Genomic DNA, 20,146 nt, shown 5'->3' on the forward strand with positions numbered 1-20,146 from the left:
CCAAAGCTTGAAGGGCATCTGTGGAGTGAGCGGGGTCCCTCCAGCAGGTGGGGTCCCTCAGCCTGGCCTGAGGGGATCAGGTCAAAACTGGCTCTCCCACATCCCCTGAGGGGTCTTGGGTTGAATGAAGGCGGTTCTTGAGCTTCCTCCTCTCTGGTTCCAGATGCATCACCTGAGAACCGCCACTGCCAAGTCACCGCAGCTCTGCAGCTCCTGCATTGAGCATCTGCCCCCTGGTGGTCAGGGAGCATTATAGCTACCGGTCAAATGGTTGCTTAGCCTTTTACACACACACACACACACTCCTTTTTCTGGCCTTCCCACCCCAAGGGTGTCTGGCTGGACTGGAAATGAAGGTCGAGGCCCCCAGATTTTCTGATCAGAGTTGCGCTACAGGCGGCTGTGCTGGCCAGCTCACCTGGGCTCTGCTCTCTAAGAAGGAAGCCCAGCGGGGAGCCCTGGACTAATGGAACTCGATCCCCGTCAGTTCTCCCTGGAGGAAGTATAACCAGCTCCCTCCATCTCCGGAAATGTGAGAACCCTGTTTCTCCTTACCCTACCCCGAGAGCACAGACGCGGGTTCCACTTTCTCTTGCACATTACATAAGGGGTAAGGGACAAATCTGAATGGAGCACTCTCGGCTCCACCCTACCAGGTTGCGCTTGGTCTACAGGCACCTGAGGACGGCGGCCGACCTCCACGAGCCAGGCCTTCCTGAGCTCCTCTCACCTGTGCTGCCAACAGGCGCTCAGAGCCCAAACCTCTGCAGGCCCAGCACGTAGTCAGGAAGTGCTCTCAGCTTAGAGATGGGGCAGGAGGCTCGCTCGGCTAGAGGCAGGGCCAAGGAAAACAGCCCGAGAAGGTCCCTGGCCTCAATGTCCAAACCTGAACTCTGACACTCGAGACACCATGAGCTCTGACACTTGTCACCAGTGTGCCTGCAGCGGCCAGCACCCACTTTACCCAGGCTGCACCGGCTCCAGACCCCTCCCAGGAGAGGAAGCAGAAGCGAAGCTACATTTATTGACCTCGCTTTGCACCACTGGAAACCTTCAGGGAGTTAGGTCACAGAGCCAGGTTCCTAAGGACTCCTCACAACCACGCCCAAGCCTGAGCTGAACTGCACAAAACCCATTTCTAACTTCGGCAGGAGCCATTACACTCACAGTGGTCATTCCACAGGGTGCTGAGCTCAGACAAAACCGGCTAGCACCTGGTGCCTTGGCTCCCAGCTCGCTGTTGGCTTTGTAGCTCGCTGGGGGCCAAGGGCGCTGGGGGCCAAGGGCGCTGGGGGTTCTGGCGCTGGGGGTTCTGGCGCTGGGGCCAAGGGCTCAGGTTCTCTGCACAGAGAGCATTTGCTTGCAGTTCACAAGTTTATTAGTGAACGCGTTGGGGCCGGTGGTGTTTACATGTGTGATCACTACAGCGCTGGTACTGGCTGCAGGAGGGAGGGAGGCTGCTGCTGGGCTGGCCGCTGTGATGTCACTCAGGAATATGATGGCTTCTCTTCTGGATCAAGGCGCCAGGCTCAGGGCTGGTCCGTCAGAGGGACCCCACTCCTGCTTGCGGGGCCTGGCCCGGGGGGATGAGGGTTTTCAGGATCTCCGTGTAGTAGGGGCCGAACACCTGCTGGTTGTGGTGCGTTATGTTGACAAACCTTTGGCCCAGTTCTGCCAGCTCTGCCTCAATGAGAGTGAGGCCTCCGGGGAGGTCCATCAGAGAGCGCTGCACACCGAGGACCAAGCAGCATTTGAGAAACAGGTGGATCCGCTGATCTGTGAGCAGGAAAGACAGTGAGAAGGGAAGCGGCAGGCGATTCTTGGGGAGAAGCTCTAAGTTAACCTCACAGCCACGGAAATCTCTCATTTACGGGGAGCAGGGGCTGCTATCTAGCCCTCAAGGGTAAAGCCAGGATTGGCAACCAGTGGCTAGTGCGTTTTTGACCATTCAAAGCTTATACCCACCAGAAGGTCCCACCAGGAGGCGCTCAGGCTGAGCCCTTGGACGGCTGAGGTTAAGAGCAAGGCCAAGCTCAGAGCCTCCCTTCCCACGTGGGACAGTGGGGGCGGGAGTCCCTGCCAGGGGCCGGCCGCCAGCTTAGCCAGCAGCATTGCCTGTGGCCGGGGCGAACATCACGTGTCTAAGACTGCAGCCAGAAATGGCCAGGAAGGCCAGGGATGGCCTAGCAAGGCGGCTGGCGTGTGCCACATCTGGAAGTCATGAATTCCTGGTGCAGATCTTCCTCAGAGCCAGAGTGTGTCTTTAACTAAAAAAGATATATTTTTCAACCCTACATTTTGAAGAACTAAAGCCTGAACCGTGACCTGCCCAGGGATCATGCCTTTTACTGGCAGGCGGCTCAGTGGCCAACTTCCCGGGGAGTCTCCCTCAGCCTCATGGCCTCCCCACCCAGGACACTCACCGACGACGCTGCGGACACAGTTCTGCGCGTGGGCGATGTCCTGGAGCTGTCCCATCAGGAAGGCTATGCTGTCGCTGCTCAGGGCCGCGAGGCCCATGCTCTTGAGGCTTTGCTGGATCTCCTGAGACACCTGCTCACTCACAGCCAGCATGGCCTCCTCGGGCCTAGAGCAGGAGGGAGAGGAGGCTGGGGCCCATGCTGGCCTGGCCTCGGCCGGAGCCCTTGAGGGGGACTCCCAGACCTCCTCCTGCCTTCACAGCCTGGCAGCAGCAGCCAATGGGTGGGCTCAGTGTCTCGCTCTTATCTCAACACATCGCTTGTTCTCTACACACAGCTCCTCATTCTGATTCTCAGGGAACAAGAGAAACTTAACTTCGACACGCGTGGGCTGGGCACCCTCACACCCCGCACTCGTGTCTGTGTGCACGGAGGTACATTGTAGGACTTTCAGGACATTTCCCAGGGCTGTCCTGCTCTCACCAGCGACAGTGACCACCCGCCGGCTGAGGGCCTGCACGCCATGCTGCCCAGTCCCGCCTCACCCCACCAAGCCCAGCCCCAGCCTCTCTGGCCGCCAGCCTCAGCCCAGCGCCTCCTCTGCAGCAAAGAGGGTGAACCAGCCCCCGCGCCACTCCTCCTGGAGGACAGTTCTCAGTTCTGTGTGTCTTTGTCACGGCCTCAAGACCAGCTACAGAGAGACCCCAACGACCTTGATCATGGCCTCGCTGTGGCCGTACCCGCCTGTGTCCTCGGACATGTCACCTCTAAAGACAAAGGTCCCTGCAGCTCACCTGGAATCAAAGTGCTCGGTGAGGGCGTGGGTGGTGCGCTTCAGCCTGTCCACGAACTGCGGGGAGCCGAACAGCACGCTGCCCGAGGAGCTGCCGGCCACCAGCAGGACGGAGGCCAGCACGGTGAGGCGGCGCAGCTGCGCCTCCAGCTCCCGCAGCCGGGCCCGGTCCGCCAGCAGCGTCTGCGGACGCGGGACAGCGGTGAGCGGAGGCCTGCCCGAGTCCCTCGCAGCCGCGGGCCGCCCCCAGCCTACCTCAGGGAACTCCTGGTCCTCAGGGTCCCAGAGAAGAAGGTTCAGGAAAGCCTGGGACAGCACCATGGCAGGGCTGAGGGGCTCCGGCCCGGAGGCCGCCTCGCTGGGAGCGGGGCCGGCCGCGCTGGAGGCGGGCGCGGCGGGGCCGGGGCCGGGGCCGGGCCGCAGGTCCGTGGCCGCGCGGTTCAGCCACTTGGTGATGTGGTCCAGGAGGCCTGGGGGGGGACGGGCAGCAGCCTCAGCGGGAGGTTCCGCCCGGATTCCCCAGCCCGGAGTGAATGCTGATGGGGTGCCTTTCTGTCTTAGATGTCTGCCCCGTCCCCCACCCCCAACACACACACGGAGGAAGAGTCTTCTGCTCCTAGGGGGAGGCAGTGCCCGCTGGCCTCCTCGGCAGCCGAGGCCCTCCCGCCCCCGCCCGCCCGCCCGCCCGCACCCGGCTGCCTGCTGAGGCGCTCCTGGAACTGCGCCCGCTCCTGCTGGATGGAGTGCTCGCGCAGGTGGGGCTGGAGGCTCTGCAGCGTGTAGTTCCTCATGTCCATCTTCATCAGGCCCAGGACCTGGAAGATGCCCCTGACAGACAGAACGGCGTGCTCATGCCGCCGAGGGTCTCCGGGAGGGGGAGGCGCTCAGGTCAGGGGGCTCTGAACTGACAGCCCTGCCCCGTCATGATGACAGGCCCAGAGCGAGCGGGTGTCTGCACCTCGAAGCCTCTGAGCCAGACCTCCTTCCACAAGTCACTCTGCAGCCAGCAGACACTAACCATTAGGGACACTAACCATGCTTTCTGGGAAGAGGGATTATAGGTGATGAGATTTCTGAGCCAATTGCTTTATTTTATTGACGAGAGAGAGAGAGAGAGAAAGAGAGAGAGAGAGACTTATTGTTCCACTTATTTATACATCACTGGTTGATTCTGGTATGTGCCCTTACCAGGGATCAAACCCACAATCTTGGAGTATCGGGACAACACTCTGACCAAATGAGCTACCTGGCCAGGGCTTTGGGTCTACTATTTTTTTTTTTAATTTTCTGGAGCTATGAAATGAAGATAACCCCTCACCTCTGACCCTCATACTATGTGAACTGCAACAAGAAAACGGGAAAGCAATGGTTGAACTCCTTGGAAGAAAAGATTGCAGACACGAATGTTGCACTGTAAGATGTTATACAGACCCAGCCCATCTGAGGACACACAGAGGGCCCTGCGAGGCCATCTTTGGAAAAGGAAAGCTCATAGGCCAGAGAGGACTCAAGATGGGGTTCAGAGGGAAGATAGCCGAGACGGGGCGGCCACTCGGGGTGTGGCCCCGGGGGGGCAGGTTGGGGGGACAGTAGCCAGGCTTCACCTCAGTAGCAGAGTGGAGTCTGTGATGCCGTCTAGCTTCTGCACAGCCGCGTCCCGAACCGGCGCGCACAGCAGCGTCATCATGCTGAGGATGCACTTGGAGAGACGGAAGATGTCCAGGTCCCCTCGCGCCGCTTCCTGCTGCAGCCGGTCGGCGGCCAGAGCTTCCTCGACCTCACGTCTTAAGCGGCTCTGGCGTGGCGACAGCAGCGACAGCAAGATCTGCCCAGGAAGAAAGCCTAGGTGGCTGCCCTCTGCTCAGAGCCCCACTTTCCTCACGGAACCCCATTCGGCACACACATCCCAACCGGTGTCTGCTGTTTAGAGAGAGAAGGAGAACTTCTCTCTCTCCAGGAAATCAAACCCAAAACCTGGATATGTGCCCTGACTGGGTATTGAACCTGTCATCTTTCGGCCTAAAGAATGGGACGGCACTCCAACCAACCAAGCCACACCAGCCAGGGGCCAGACTGTGTTTTTTAAGGATCAAGAAGTCAGGTCCCTAAATTTCCTAATGTTTATCTTTGTTTAAGGACCAATAATAGGCCATGGCTTTAGGGCAGTAGTTGGCAAACGCGGCTCTCGAGCCACATGAGCCTCTTTGGCCCCTTGAGTGTGGCTCTTCCACAAAATATCACGTGCGGGCACACACGTACAGTGCGATTAAAACTTCGTGGCCCATGCGCAGAAGTCGGTTTTCAGCTGTCAAAGGAATTTTAATCGTTGTACTGTTGATATTTGGCTCTGTTGACTTATGAGTTTGCCGACCACTGCTTTAGGGGATCAATTATAGCATTAAGATGTCATTCTCTAGGCAGAATGAGATAAACAAAGAAACAAAATCAAGGTGTGTGATTAAAAGAAACTCAGGGTGTGACGAAAATGAAATACACACCATGTGCGACGAGGTACTCTTCATTTAAAGAGCAGGCGTGTTTGAGATTTACTTCAAAGAGCGAGGAGAAACTAGGCAAAGGAACTGTAGGTGTCACCAGAAATAGTGTATTAACCTGAAAATGTAAGTTCCCTGGGAGCAGCCTCTGCCTCATCTCCGTGCCTCTTAGCAGACAGAACACAGTGGGGTCGAGGGATGGGGTTCAATGAGCGTTCGGTTAACTGAATGGAATACTGTGTTGTCATAACAAGATCCATCAGCTCGGCTTCTCTGTAAGCCTCGGACTGGAAGGTGCTCTGTGCTCTGTGCTCCATGGTGAGCTATGCCAGTCCCCCGGAGCCCTCCGCGCCTCCTCTGTGACAGCGAGCGCTCCCCCGGCAGGCCCTGGCCCGCAGCTTCTTTGTTCAAATCACCTCCTGTTTCTTCATCCTGACTCGATGCTGACTGATAAAAAAGCTGGCACAAGAGAAGTTCTAACTGAACGGCTCATGCCCATGGGCTCTCATTTCACGTTTAGATGCCTTAGAATGGGGGAACATCCGGCCACGGGTCATATAGGCCCGAGAAATCACTTGGTCTGGCCCTGCCAAGGCATTAGGGGTGAGTTAATTCAATGTTTGACCAAGTGCAGCAGGCTAATTTTTAAGTGGATGGTTTTGTACGGGCAGGAAAAAGGCTCCCCACCCCTGCCTTACGCAGGCAGACTGGAGGGTGGCTAGTCCCCCATCATGCAGCTGCCGTCGCCCGGTGAAGCTGGCAAGCTCTAGCGGTGTGCACCTGGCCAGCCGAGTCCTGCCAGCAGAGCGCCTCGTGGCACCACCGGGAAAGAGAGGCCTTTGCGTCCAGGCAGCTTATAGCTCCTCAGGGTTTTGTGGATGAAAAGGGGGCTCTGGCGTCAATCTGGCACATCATGTGACTCCTCGTGCATTTTTAGCTGGCACGTAACTTCTTTAGTAAAAGGTTCATCTTCACCTCAAGCAAGCCCTGTCATTGTTCGTTCCAAACGTAGAAAAGACACTGCAAAACTGTCCTTTGGAGCGTTTGAGATCTTGCTTCCTGGCATGTTGTCAGTTTGGCTCAAATAAACACAAATTCTTATAATAAAACAACTCTACAGTTCTGATTCAACACCCATTTTGAGTCGCTCATAAGTTTGCCAATTTCAGGGGGAACCAGAGCCTGAGGAGGCTCCACAGCAAGTCCAGGCAGCCGTCCCAGCCACTCTACCACTGGCCTCCCCGGCCAGCAGGGCCGTGGCGCTTGAAGTGTCGCTGGAGGCAGCACAGCACAGAGCTCCAGGGGTTTGGAGCACAACGTGCCTTTGGAGAAAGGGTTCCTGGCTGGCTCCTGGGCCCTGTCAGAAAGGAAGCCCTCCCCATCAGACAGCGGGTGCCATGGGGGCTGCACTCCTCATGAGGAACTCGGTGCTGTCCGGCCTGCCCAGCGGGGAGATGGGTGACTGGGAATTCAGATGTGTGGAAGCCGGGGTATGGAAGCTGAGCAGCCAAAGGAGTGAAGTGTGACATTCATCAATTTATTGTCTCTCAGCCTTAACTCCATCCTTGTTTTCTCTGCTCTGAAAAATGAAGTTCTTTAAATATATTTTCTTTACTAGATGGTAAACTTTAAGCATCATCTGTAGAGGGCACTATTAATTAGTTTCTGTGCAGCGTAACAAATTACCATACACTTGGAAGCTTAATTAAGCATATACAGCCCGGTCAGTATGGCTCAGTGGTTGACCCATGAACCAGGATGTCATAGTTGGATTCTGGTTGTGGATTCAATCCCTAGTAGGGGGCGTGTAGGAGGCAGATGATCAGTGATTCTCTTTCATCATTGATGTTTCCATTTCTCTCTTCCTCTCCCTTTCTCTCCAAAATTAATAAAAACACATTTTTTAAAAAAAAGAAAAAGCACATACATTTGTTATCTCACAGCATCTGTGGGTCAGGGGTCCAGGCAGTTTATTTAACTGGTCCTCTGTTCAGGGTCTCCGCAGGCTGTATGTAATACGGTGTCAGCTGCGCGCATTCAAATTGTGGCTGAGTTCACTTCCTTCCAGCTGTAACCTGAAGGGCTCCAGCTTCTTCCTGGCTGCTGGTCCTGAGCCACCTGCCTCTCCCTGCCATGTGGCCTCTCCATAGACACCTGTTTGCTTCTTCAAGGCCAGCAGGAGCATCTGTGTGCTGAGACAGCCTTCCACAGTGAGATGTGACATCCCACCACCTTGCCATATTCCATTGGTTACAGGTAAGTTATGGATCTCATCTACATCAAGGAGACAGGACTATTGAAGGATATGTCTCTGGGGGATGGGGGGAGGCACGGTTGCTTTAGGGTGTGCCCATCACATACTATAAAGACAATGCAAAAGCCAAGAGCTTTCTCTCTGAGTAACTGCTCACTTGGCAGCTCCTGCAGGTGGTATGGCTTTGCCAGCACCTGGCTCCCATGGCCTGAGTGCATCTCCTAGGCGGGCTCCTGCCAAGTGCACGGTGCTCAGCAGCACACACAGGCCAGCAACTTCCCGGCATAGCTCTGCACCCCCAAGTGGATCCTGGGTGTTCTATGTCAGCCTCGGGGTGTGGTGGTTCGCCTTTGATCTGATTTTCCAGTATTCCTCAGCGTTCCCCTTGCTTCTTACTAGCCCAAACCCTCACTTCTCCAATGCCCTGTGATAATTTTTATATTAAAACTCCTTGTTGAAATGACTGTGTGATCTCTGTCTACAGGTTTAGATTCTGACTGACTCATGGACCAAGCTCAGCTAGAGTTTGCTAGCCACTGACATCTGAATGAGCTGGGATGCCTGGGAACTTCACACCTACAAGCAGAGGTTGGTGACTCACCTCTTTAATTTCTTTCAGAAGTTCAAGAGCACAGCTGAAGTCTGGGGGCGTAGCCGATAGCTGCTCTTTAAGGTGACCCCAAAAGGCATCGTGCATTGTCTCCTTGGCCTGACCTTCCAGACTGTAAAGGAGTTAAATAGACAAATTACTTTCCCTGTCCAAAAACTGTCATAAGATCCTGTCTCCTAAGCCCCACACAGACAGTGTTTGCTATGATAAAAGACCATTATACTGACAGGGGATGGCCAAGAACTGTGTGTGGCTTGCAGCAGAGTTGAAGAGAGGGGGTCAGATGTGGATGCCAAGGGCCCGATGATCCAGAGCTGCCCTCCCTCTGCAGCAGGAAGAGCCCTGGCATTTAAGGGAGCCGACCAACCACTGCCATGAGTTACCTGGTTATTGGTGGGAATCAGAACAGCTTAAAATGTAGCTTTGGCCCTGATTTTGCATCCGGCCTAGATAACATGGGGCTTGGATTCTATTTATGTGTATATGCAGCAATGCACTAAAGAATCTTTTATTGTCCTCTGGCCCCTCTTTGACTGCACACTGACTGAAATACCCACAGATATTTCCAAATTGGCAGTTTAAACGGAATTCACTATCTTCCTCCTCCAGACCTGTTCCTCCTCTCCCCTGGGCTCAGTGCCACTACCAGGTAGCCAGTCACTGCAGCCAGAAAGATCAGTCCTTTTCACCCTTAAAAAAATAGAAGCAAAGGCAATTCCATTTAGAAAGGATCATGTTTTCAACAAAGAGTGCTGGGGCAACTGGACACCCACAACTGCAAAAATATGAATCAGACACAGACCTTCTACCTTCCACAGATGGCTCACCAAACATAAAACTGTCAAATTCAGAGAAGTAACTAGGAGAAAACCTAGGTGACCTTGAGCTTTGCTATGACTTTCAGATACAACACCAAAAGCAAGATCCGAAAAAGAAAAAATTGGTAGTAAATTTAATGCAACTTCATTAAAATTAAGAACTGCTTTCTGAGAGACACTAAGAGAATTAAAAGACAAGCCACAGACAGTCTTTACTTTGCACACATCTGATAAAGGATTGTTTTCCAAAATATACAATGTACTCTTAAAACTCAACAATAAGAAAACAACACAATTCTAAAATGGGAAAAGATCTGAACCGACACCTCACTAAATAAGATATACAGATGGCAAATAAGCCTCTGAAAAGGTGGTCAGCCACATATGCCATTAGGGAACAGCAAATTAAAATAATGGGATACCAGTACACACCGATCAGAAAGTCCAAAATCCAGAGCACTGGAGCAGCAGGAGCTCTCCGTCCCTGCTGGTGGGGATGAAAACGGTGCCGCCAGTTGGAAGACAATGTGGCAGTTTCTACAAACCGAGCACACCCTTGCCATACAATCCAGGCATCGAGTGAGTGAAAACTGTGTCCGCACAAAAACCTGCAGTGGAGGTCGATAGAGCTTTATGCATAATCACCAAAGCTGGGAAGCAACCACGATGCCAATCTGTAGGTGAGTGGGTAAATGGAAGGTTATTCAGTGCTGAAGAGGGAGGGTGAGCTCTCAAGACCCCCAAGACACAGAGGGCCTTCCATGCGTACTCTGAGTGGAAGAAGCCGATCTGAAAAGGCCATCTACCGGAGGAGTCCAAATACAGGACCTCTGGAAGCCTATGGAAACAGCACACAGATGAGAAGCTGGTTGCCGAAGATTTGGGGGGTTTAGGGGTGTGGGGGGAGGCAAAGAAGGATGGAGAGGTGGAGTTCAGTGGTTTTTTAGGGCAGTGAAATTACTATGTACGATACAGTACTCTTGGATACACGTCATTATACATTTTCAAAACCCATAGTATATACATCTCAAAAAGTGAACCCCAACATAAACTATGGACTTGAGTTAATGTATTGTTACTAGACTGTCCATTGTAACAAACGCACCACACTAATAAAGATGTAATTAATAGAAGAGGAGGTGGAAACTCTCCGTAATTTATTTTATTTTAGTTTTAGTTTTTTAAAATACATTTTATTGATTTTTTTACAGAGAGGAAAGGAGAGGGATAGAGAGTTAGAAACATTGATGAGAGAGAATCATTGATCAGCTGCCTCTTGCACACCCCCAACTGGGGATGTGCCTGCAACCCAGGTACATGCCCTTGACCGGAATCGAACCCAGGACCTTTCAGTCCGCAGGCTGACGCTCTATCCACTGAGCCAAACCGGTTTCGGCTCTCCATAATTTATGATAATTTTTCTGTAGAAATAAAACTGCTCTAAAATACCCTATATAATAAAGAGCTAATATGCTAATTAGACTGAACAGCAGAATGACTGTCTGGACCTTTTGGATGAATCCGGGGCTGTGAAGGCCAAGGCAGTTGGGGCAGTGAGGGCTGAGCCCCTTGCACAAATTTTGTTCATTGTTCCTCTGGTTAATAATAGTAATAATTAAAAACAAACAAACAGAATGACAGGGATCAATTTTCCTCTAAATGTTTACTTAAATGATGTCTTTGTGCTACAGAGTTAAACTAATAGAAAAAGAACTATTTGAAAATTCTGAGGCTGAACCTCATCATTTCCAAATAGGTACCTGTTGTCTTAAATTAAACATCCGCCCTTTTAAAAAGTACAGCTCCTTGTAAAACAAAAGGAAAAAGGCAACACAAAAATGAACAATTCCAAGTCCTTTCCCTGCACACAAATCTTAGCCATCAGAGGTAACCAGCTATCTGTCCCCCCGCCCCCGCCGCTCCCCGCCCCCAGTCCAGAGTGCGCTGGAACTGTGCTGAGCTCTTTCCTCTTCATCTTGTTCAATCCATCTCCGAGTCCATACATTTTGCTTCTTGAATGTCTCTGGAGTTCATCCCTGCCTGCCATCATCTTTTACTTGGACCACCATCATAGTCTAGTCACTGATTCTCCTGCCTTCTGTCTTGTCTATTTTTAATCTTTCTCCATCCGTTCATTCTAAAACCAGCGATTTCCTAAAATGCAGTTCTGACCGTGATGCCATGCTCATTTAAATCCCTTTACGGGCTTTCCATCAGCAGCAGCATAAATGGCTTAGACTGCACGACCCTCCTGATACTGCTCTGTCTGCCTTTCCCATTTATCTCCTCCTCCACCTAATGCCTGTGTGCAACCATACCAAGCCCTTGAAAAGCACAAGGGCTTCTACTATCACTCTGTGCCTCCAACATGTTGCTTCTTGTACCTGGAGCAGCCTTTCCCACCAACAGAACCTGGAAAGCACCTATTGGTCCTCGAAGACTCAACTGGAGTCTTCATAGGCAAAATCTCCCTCCAGGGCACACACACCTCTCTGACCCTCCATGCACACAACTTATCCGTCATTTTCTCTTATCAGCTGTCTCCCCTACGACAACTTCTTGGCAGCAGAGACAGTGCCTGGCTCACCTTCAGCTACAGCTCCAGTTGTATCTCGCCCCAGCTCTCAGCATTCTGCCCGCCACATAGTACGGGCTCAGCAATGTCTGATGGATGATGCCCAAACACGGGATTTCTTTAGGAACCCACAGCATCGTATGCGCCCACAATAAAGCCAGTTGCCAATAACGAGTCACCTCAAACCGTTTCCCTGCTTCATGTCCCCCTCCGTTTCTTCCACCTATGCCGGCCCGCTCCTTGACCATGGCCCCTAGCAGACCTCTGCTCCATTTCCCTCCCCTCCTGCCACATCTAAGTGGCCAGAGAGGTAGTAGGTCTGGATTTAGGTGAAAACCTGTCCCAGAGGAACTGTACTTGGCATGGGCCCCTGCTGGCATCGGGCAGGGGCAAATCAGAGTATGAAGACCAGGGCAGCAGCTTGGGACAGAGAAGGGCACCTTAGTAACGGATTCCTGGAGTTGTGAAGGCAAATGCATTTAAGGGAGCCGACCAACCACTGCCATGAGTTACCTGGTTATTGGTGGGAATCAGAACAGCTTACAATGTAAAATCTGGCCATGAGTTTACCCACTTAACTGCCAAGGAGCAGCAGAGCCCTTAGCTTCATACTTACTGAGTGCTTCTTACTTACCGGTACTGCAATGCCAACAGAACTAGGCAGACTCAAAATAAAGCTGGAGGGGGAGGAGTATTATTATCAACAGGACTAGGGACCTATTTCACAAAGTAAGCTGGTTATGAAGCCAGGAAAACTGCTGGAAATGCCACCATTAGAAAATTAATCTTTTTATCTGTGCCTTTTGGTCTGTTCTCACTCAAAAGAGGAACTGATAGGAATAGTGTAGGCAGCTGATAAAATGACCCCAAAGATCTGCATTTCCTGGCATTCATGTCGTGGTGTAAGCTTTCCCTGGAGTGTGGGCTGGGTTTAGGGACTCCTTTCTAGGGAACAGAAGTAGCAGAACAGGCAATTCTGTTTTGGGCAGCGAATCCCATAGTCTCCTTCTCCTACTGAGGGAAGCCAGCTGCCCTGTGGGGAGGTCCAGGTGCGAGGGGCAGAGGGAGACTCCCCCAGCAGGACTGACGGCACAGTTAAACCACGTCCAGGCTCCGGACGCACAGAAACTGAGAGATAGCGAGCTAGGTTTTAGCTGCAGCGATGGACAGCGATTCCAGGCCACTTCCTCCATAACTGTCAGAGAAGATCTGAAATCCACCTGTTTCTATTGAATTATTAACTGGGTCCCAGAGTGAACAGCCGACAATACTAGTAATTGCTTTCGTTTACTCACTGGTTTAACAAAATTTGCTTCTTGACCCCCTGATACCACCAGTTATAACTGATCACTCTTCTGTTTCATTGTTGAGACCTCTTAAGGCTGATACCCAATGACTGATTGCATCGTTAAATAAGAATGCTTCCGTCTGGCCAGCAGCCACAGAGCTAACACCTGCCCCAGGACTAATAAGAAGGGAAACGAGAGGAGCTGTACCTGCTTGGAGGTAAAACCTTCTCTTCCCTGTGGAAATCATGATCCATCCCAATCCCGTGGCTCAGCTCGGACTCTGTCAGACCTGTGGCAGAGAGAACTCGTGGTGGGAACAAGTCTGGGTGTCCAGTTATTCACACTCACTAGACTGCTAGGCCCCACGTTTGGATTTGAACTGATCTTACACAAACTCAATCATCTTACTCTTATGTTTTCTGAACTCCAGGCCCCATGGGGGTGAGGGAGGACCAAAAAAGTTATTTTATAAAAAACAGAAAGTGAAATTGATTAAAACCTCTTACAAAGTAACAATTAAATGATAAAGAAACAATTTATTTGCAAAAATAAACATGATAAATGAGTATTATGATTTCACACGTCTCTTCCTGCCTCTGAAAAAGTTAAATTCTCCATATGGATGGTACTCAAGGGGCCCACGTCACCTGGTCTTCTAAAGCAGTAGCTCCCACATTTTAGGATGTTACAGACTAAAAATTTCCCAAAAGATTTTGACAACTGGCCAGTTTTTTAGCCACCTATGCCCAGAGAAACAAGCAAATACGCAAGTAAGACTCCACTCTGCCACCACCGAAACCATCACCTACAGACGAAAGCCCAGGGTAGCTTCCAGAACAGCCAGGGAATCCTGTCAGAGTAAAGAGCAGTCCTTTGAGTGGGATCAACTTAGCTTTAGGAGAAATTCAGCACAGTAGCTTTATTTCGTTTTACTAAATATTGCTAAGCATTTTGCCACAAACCAACGCTAGTGTTTGGGAACCACTGTTGTAAGTTGTTAATAAAGACCCAGCCAGTAAATTCTCATGAAATAGGCACTGGCTAGTTGGCATCTAAAACAAAGTTGCACACAATAAATCATCTTTCTCACTCTCTTTCCATGAAGCAGCATTTGTTCACAGGAAAGTATTTGGCTCCTAAACGTGCAGGGGATACTGATGAACTGACTGGCGTGACTTGGTAATTGTTGAAGCTGGTGATGATGGAATGGGAATTCATTATTCTAGCCTCTCTATTTATGTAAATGTTTTGAGTTTTCCATTTATAAAAAGATGTAATGGCCCTAGCCAGTTTGGCTCAGTGGATAGAGCATCGGCCTGAAGACTGAAGGGTCTAGGTTCGATTCTGGTCAAGGGCACATGCCTGGATTTCGGGCTCGATCCACAATAGGGGGCATGCAAGAAGCAGCCAATCAATTTTTCTCTCTCATCATTGATATTTCTATCTCCTTCTCTCCCTTCCTCTCTGAGATCAATAAAAATATATTTTAAAAAAAGATTTCATGATGCAAAAAGTAATTATAGAAAAGAAGTTACATAGGCAAATGCCTTTGTTCTTAAGTGATGAAGTTTTTAGAAGTACATGACTTATTTTCCATGAGAAAAAATATAGAGAGCATACACATACAACGTGGCAGAAATGTTAACAGTGTGGGCATTCACTATGTTTTTAACTTTTCAACAAATTTAAAATATTTCAAAGTGAAAAGTTAAGGGGTGCATATATTCTTTTTGATTGGTGATTCAGGTTTCTTAGGATATATTCCTAGAAGTGGGATCACTGGGTCAAAGGGGAGTTACATTTTTAATTTTTTCAGGAAACTCCATACTGTTTTTCCGAGGCTGCACCAGTCTGCATTCCCACCAGCAGTGATCTAGGTAGGGTTCGCTTTTCTCCACATGCTCACCAACACTTGTCATTTGTTGATTTGTTGATGATAGCCATTCTGACAGGTGTCAGGTGATACCTCGTCATTTTAATTTGCATCTCTTAGATGATTAGTGACTGAGCATTTTTCCATGTCTCTTTGGTCATCAGTATGTCCAGTTTGGAGAAATGTCTATTTAGGTTCTTTTCCCATTTTTTAATTGGATTGTTGGTCTTTCCTTTGTTAAGTTGTATGAGTTCCTTATATATTTTGAAAATTAACCCCTTATTGGATGTATCACTGGCAAATATGTTATACCATGCAGTGGGCTCTTTTTTCACTTTATGGATTTTTTTTTTTTTGCTGTTCAAAGCAATGCAATATAAAATAGCTAAGATGTGGAAACAACCCAAGTGCCCATCAGCAGATGATTGGATAAAAAAAAAAAAAAAAAGCTCTGGTACATTTATTTATATAATGGAATAAAGAAGTAATTTTTACCATTTGCAACAGCATGGATGGACCTGAAGAGTATTATGCTAAGCAAAATAAGCCAGTCATAAAAAGATAAATATCATGATCTCATATAGATAATTATATATGGAATCTAATAAACAAAATAAGTTGATGAACAAAATAGATCCATAGACATAGAAACATGAAACAGACTAACAAAAAAACAGACTAAAAACAGAGGTATTGGGGATGGCTGGGGGAGAGATTAACTGGGGAACTTACATGCATATATGCATAGCCCATGGACACAGACAATAGTGTGGTGAAGGTTTGAGAAGGGCAGGTGCAGGGTGGAGGGGGTCAATGGGAAAAAACAACAACAAAGGGGACATCTGTAATACTTTACAATGATCAAGAGACATATTACCTATATTAAAGGTAAGGGGAACAGGTGATTGTAGAAGTAACCAAAGTTCCTGCTTAAGTGAATTGAACCTTAAGTGGATAGTTGAAGTTCCCTTTGTTTTTCAGCTTCTCTGCAGTCTTTAGTCCCAGCCAAAATGGCCAAACACAGTCAAATATGTAAACTTACCAATAATTCACTAATTAAAAATGAGAATTAAGAGGAACTCCTCAGAGACCGAGCTATAGCAGCTTATGGAAGGACTGAGGGAAATATACACAGGCACACTTTCCAACGACAACGAATCCAAGTTCATTGCTATGACAAGACTGGATGCTCCCTACAGCACCTGCAATCCAACGGCCCTCGGGAAAGAGGGCTCACAGAGGAGGCAGAGGTAAAGTACGACTAAGGCAGATGGTTTAATTCCTGATCCCAGGGACAAAGATATTTTCGAGATAATAACTAATTCAACCAAGTCCACCTAGTATATACAATTTCAAATTTATTTTCTTAAAAGAGGAATGTTTATTTAGTTTCCTGAGAGTTGTTTTCTAATCTGGATTCATTAAAAAAGCCACCTCAAGAACTTAAATTGCTTAAATTGTCTTTACCAAAAACCCCCGATTTGGAAATCGGGTTTCTAAAGCACCCAATTTGCCACTTTAGTGCCAATCTCTTAACCAGCAGCGACCCCTCGTGGCTACAAGAGAAACAATGTAATTCAACTAAGTAGAGCCTTGAAGTAATTTTTCCCATTTCAATTTCCAAGAATTTAACTCATGCCCTAGTGGTTTGGTTCGGTGGACAGAGCATCGGCGGGTGGACGAAAGGATCCGGGTTTGATTCCCCTTAAGGGCTACGAACCTTGGTTGCAGACTTCTCCAGCCTGGGCCCTGGTTGGGGCATGCACAGGAGGCAGCCAATCGATGTGCTTCTCTCACATCATGTTTCTCTCTGTCTTTCCCTCTCTCTTCCACTCTCCCTAAAAATCAATGGAACAATATCCTCGGGTGAGGATTAACCAAAAAATACAATTAAAAAAAAAAAAATTTAACTCATGTTGTTGGAAGCGGACAGGTCTGCAGATGGGTGACTAGTGCAGGCCGCAGACGGTTACAGGAGAAAGGCAGGGCGAGTCCCAGTGAGATCAGACCTAGTAAAGTGACCTTGTGCTCCAGCAGGAGCACCTATGGGAGCCCAGGGCAGCACTGCTTCTTGAGATAACGGAGTGCTGAGGTAACACCAATCCTGCCTGGGATCACTGGGTTCTTTAATCTACCCCAGGTGTCATATTCCACCTACAAACTGAAAATACAAGAGTAACAAAGATGGCTGTGAACCGACTGGGCTTCAGGATGGAGCCTCAATCAGGGTGTCCTGCTCCGGAGCCCCCTCCCGGCCGGAGCCTTCCCGGGCCTCCCCGCCGCCCTGCGGAGCTCCCGGAAGGGATGCGGCCCCAGCCTGCGGGCGCAGCACCCGCCCCTGGGTGTTCTGTTCCCTCAGAGAAGAAAAGGAGCGACCGCAATGACTCGGCCTCCCATCCGGCCCGATCCTGTGGGCCTTGCGGGCCTTGCGGGCCTGGGGCCTGGAGGTGTGGTGTGTGGCGGACAGGATGCCCCGCGGAGGGCGCCCGGAGCTGCGGACCCTTCAGTGGCTTCCTCCCCCCTGACCCTGAGCCCCGAGGGGCGAGGGGCCAGGGGCCCAGGCCGGGACCTACGGGCAGGCTGGCCGTCGGCGCTGCTCTTGTCCTGCGGCCCTGCGGCTCCGGGCTTGCGGGAGCCGCTCTGCGCCCCGCTCCGGTCCGTCAGGGGCACCTTCTCCTCCACGGCCTGCATGTTGCTGGTGGAACCTGGGGGGAGAGGGCACGCCGTTGGCGTCGGGACAGGGCCCCCCAACTGCCCGGGGGTCCGAGGCCCGGCCCGCCGCACCCCGAGGACCAGCCAAAGGCGGGCAGCCGCGGGGTCTCCCGGGGGCAGCAGCGGGGTCTCCCGGGGGCAGCTGGGGCTCAGGGGCCTGGGGAGGGACTGGAGGTCAGAGAGGTCGGAGCGCAGCGGAAAGGGGAGGCCGAGGGCGGGGCGGGGCGGGCCGCCCAGGCCAAGGGGCAGGGCCACCTCCCCGCCGCTCCCCCAACCGCAGGGGCCCCGGGCCGCCTCACCTCCCCCGGCCGCCTCAGCTCCTCCCGGACCGGACCCGCCGTCTCCCTGGAGCGGCTCCGCGGCCGGCGGCCTCGAGGCTCCGCCGAAGCACCCGGCGGGGCGGGGCCTGTGGAGGGCGGGAACTCGAACACAAACCACACAAACCGCCGCGGGTGTCCCGGGGCGACAGGGCGGGTCACGTGCCGCCCGCCGCCCGCCCCCGTGGGCACGGGGTCGCTGGGGCCGCCCCTGAGGACCTCCCGGCCGCCCGCGGCAGACGCCACCGGAGCCCCTGGGGCGGCCTGTCTGCTTCTCACCGGCTCCTCCGAGGAGCCGCGGCCTGGGCGCCCTGGGGCGAGGCCTGCGCCCCCTCAGCGGCGCGGAGGCCGCCCTGGGCCGCCCCCCGCCGGCTCTGCCGGGACTCCCGGCCTGGCATCGGCCACCGGCTCCAGGTCCCGGCCTCTGGTCCTGGCTCTGCCCCGCTGCCCCGGAAAGACCCCTCTCCTCCCTCCGAGGCCTGCCCTTCGGCGGGGAGAGGAAAAGAAAGTGTCCGCCCCGGCCTGGGCCTCGGGCCTGACCTCTCTGGCTTGACTTCTGGCCACAGAAGCTTATTTTGAAATATAAATAAAACAAAAGGTGCACGTATTGCCTGTAAGAAACCGACTTCTCCTACAATTCTTTGTCGTTAGCGTGGAATGTGGACTTTTCTTGCACAACTTGCGCCTTTTTGAGGAAAACTGAAGAGGCCCGAGAGCACTTCCGCTTCGGGAAGTCCCCTCCGAGGCCCGGGAGCCTGCGGGGCGGCCAGGGAAGGTGCCGCGGGCTGAGGGCACCTCCACGGAGGCACCGCCCCCACCCCCCCCACCCCCGAAGGTCAGCGGTGAGGCAGGCTGGCTTTCCCGCACCCCAAGTGGGCGGGTCGCGCATGCCTTCAGCAGAGTTCAATGAAAATATGATTCTTCATTTTTACATAGGCTGGGTTGTTGCTTTCCCATCAAGGAAAAAAAAAAAATCCAAAGAAAAAGAAAGAAAAAAAAAAATCCAGAATTCTGTTTGGGCATTTTTATTTGTGGGAGAAATTTTCTGGAATGAACCAGTTCTTTTCCCCACAAAAATGGCATTGCTATAAGACCCTCCCTGAGGATGCCTGAGTTCCTCCAGCCGTCCATTCATATACGTTACACAGCCTCTTTATGTGTACTTCTTTTTAAAAATATATATATTTTATTGATTTTTCACAGAGAGGGAAAGGGATAGAGAGCTAGAAACATCGATGAGAGAGATACATTGACCAGCTGCCTCCTGCACAGCCCCGACCGGGGATGTGCCTGCAACCAAGGTACATGCCCTTGACTGGAATCGAACCTGGGACCCTTCAGTCCGCAGCTCTATCCACTGAGCCAAACCGGTTTTGGCTTTAAGTGTACTTCTTAAATCCAAATTCTCTGGGAGAAATAGCAGAGGGGGAGCATGTGTGGGTGAGGAGGGAAGGGGGAGGAGAGAGGCAGAGTTAGCCTTTTTCCAGGTCAGCCTGCGGACAGCATTTCATGATCTTTATCAGGAATATGTCAGAACCAATGAGGCGAAGTTAAAGGTTGGGGGAATGGAAAGATGATGTGAGAGATATGCCCCATCCCTTGGGGGTCTTGGTTAATAGGAACGGGTTTTTGTTTAATGATTTACAAAATGCTTCGCTGTGGCCAGTCCATGTGCTCTGCACACAGCCCTACTGTTCAGGAGGCAAAGTGGGTGCTATTTGGGACCACTGAATAGATGAGCCAACTGGGCATCAGAGAGATTTCAGAAAGTTACCAAAACTCACATGGCAAGCAAGGCCTTGACTCTTGATCATGTATTTTTAATTCGCACCGCCTCCTGCCTCTGCGGGGACGCTGTACGGGAAAACAGAACTCCTTGTCATGGTGGAGTGAGCACCGGAGCTGGGCCCAGGCCAGGGGCGCTCCTGGAGGCCAGAGGAAGGGTGGGAGGTCCCCTAGATGTTGGGATCAGTTCTGTCTGCTCAGGGGC

General features: G+C 51.4%; 1 protein-coding gene across 1 annotated transcript; it reads right to left on the reverse strand.

Moving 5' to 3' along the window:
- Positions 1-1,358: 1,358 nt before the first annotated feature.
- On the reverse strand, positions 1,359-18,208 carry TCP11 (t-complex 11). Its single transcript, XM_084889753.1, has 10 exons — positions 18,139-18,208; positions 17,701-17,832; positions 13,462-13,543; positions 8,564-8,684; positions 4,818-5,038; positions 3,905-4,041; positions 3,469-3,683; positions 3,215-3,396; positions 2,424-2,587; positions 1,359-1,776 (listed from the first exon to the last, which is right to left on the reverse strand). Exons 2-10 carry the CDS (start codon positions 17,816-17,818, stop codon positions 1,544-1,546), a joined length of 1,473 nt encoding a protein of 490 aa, XP_084745879.1. The 5' UTR covers positions 17,819-17,832; positions 18,139-18,208; the 3' UTR covers positions 1,359-1,543.
- Between the last annotated feature and the right edge of the window lie 1,938 nt (positions 18,209-20,146).

This window comes from Pipistrellus hanaki (genome assembly GCF_964339955.1).
Source record: "Pipistrellus hanaki genome assembly, chromosome: 7".
Classification (NCBI taxonomy): Eukaryota; Metazoa; Chordata; class Mammalia; order Chiroptera; family Vespertilionidae; genus Pipistrellus; species Pipistrellus hanaki.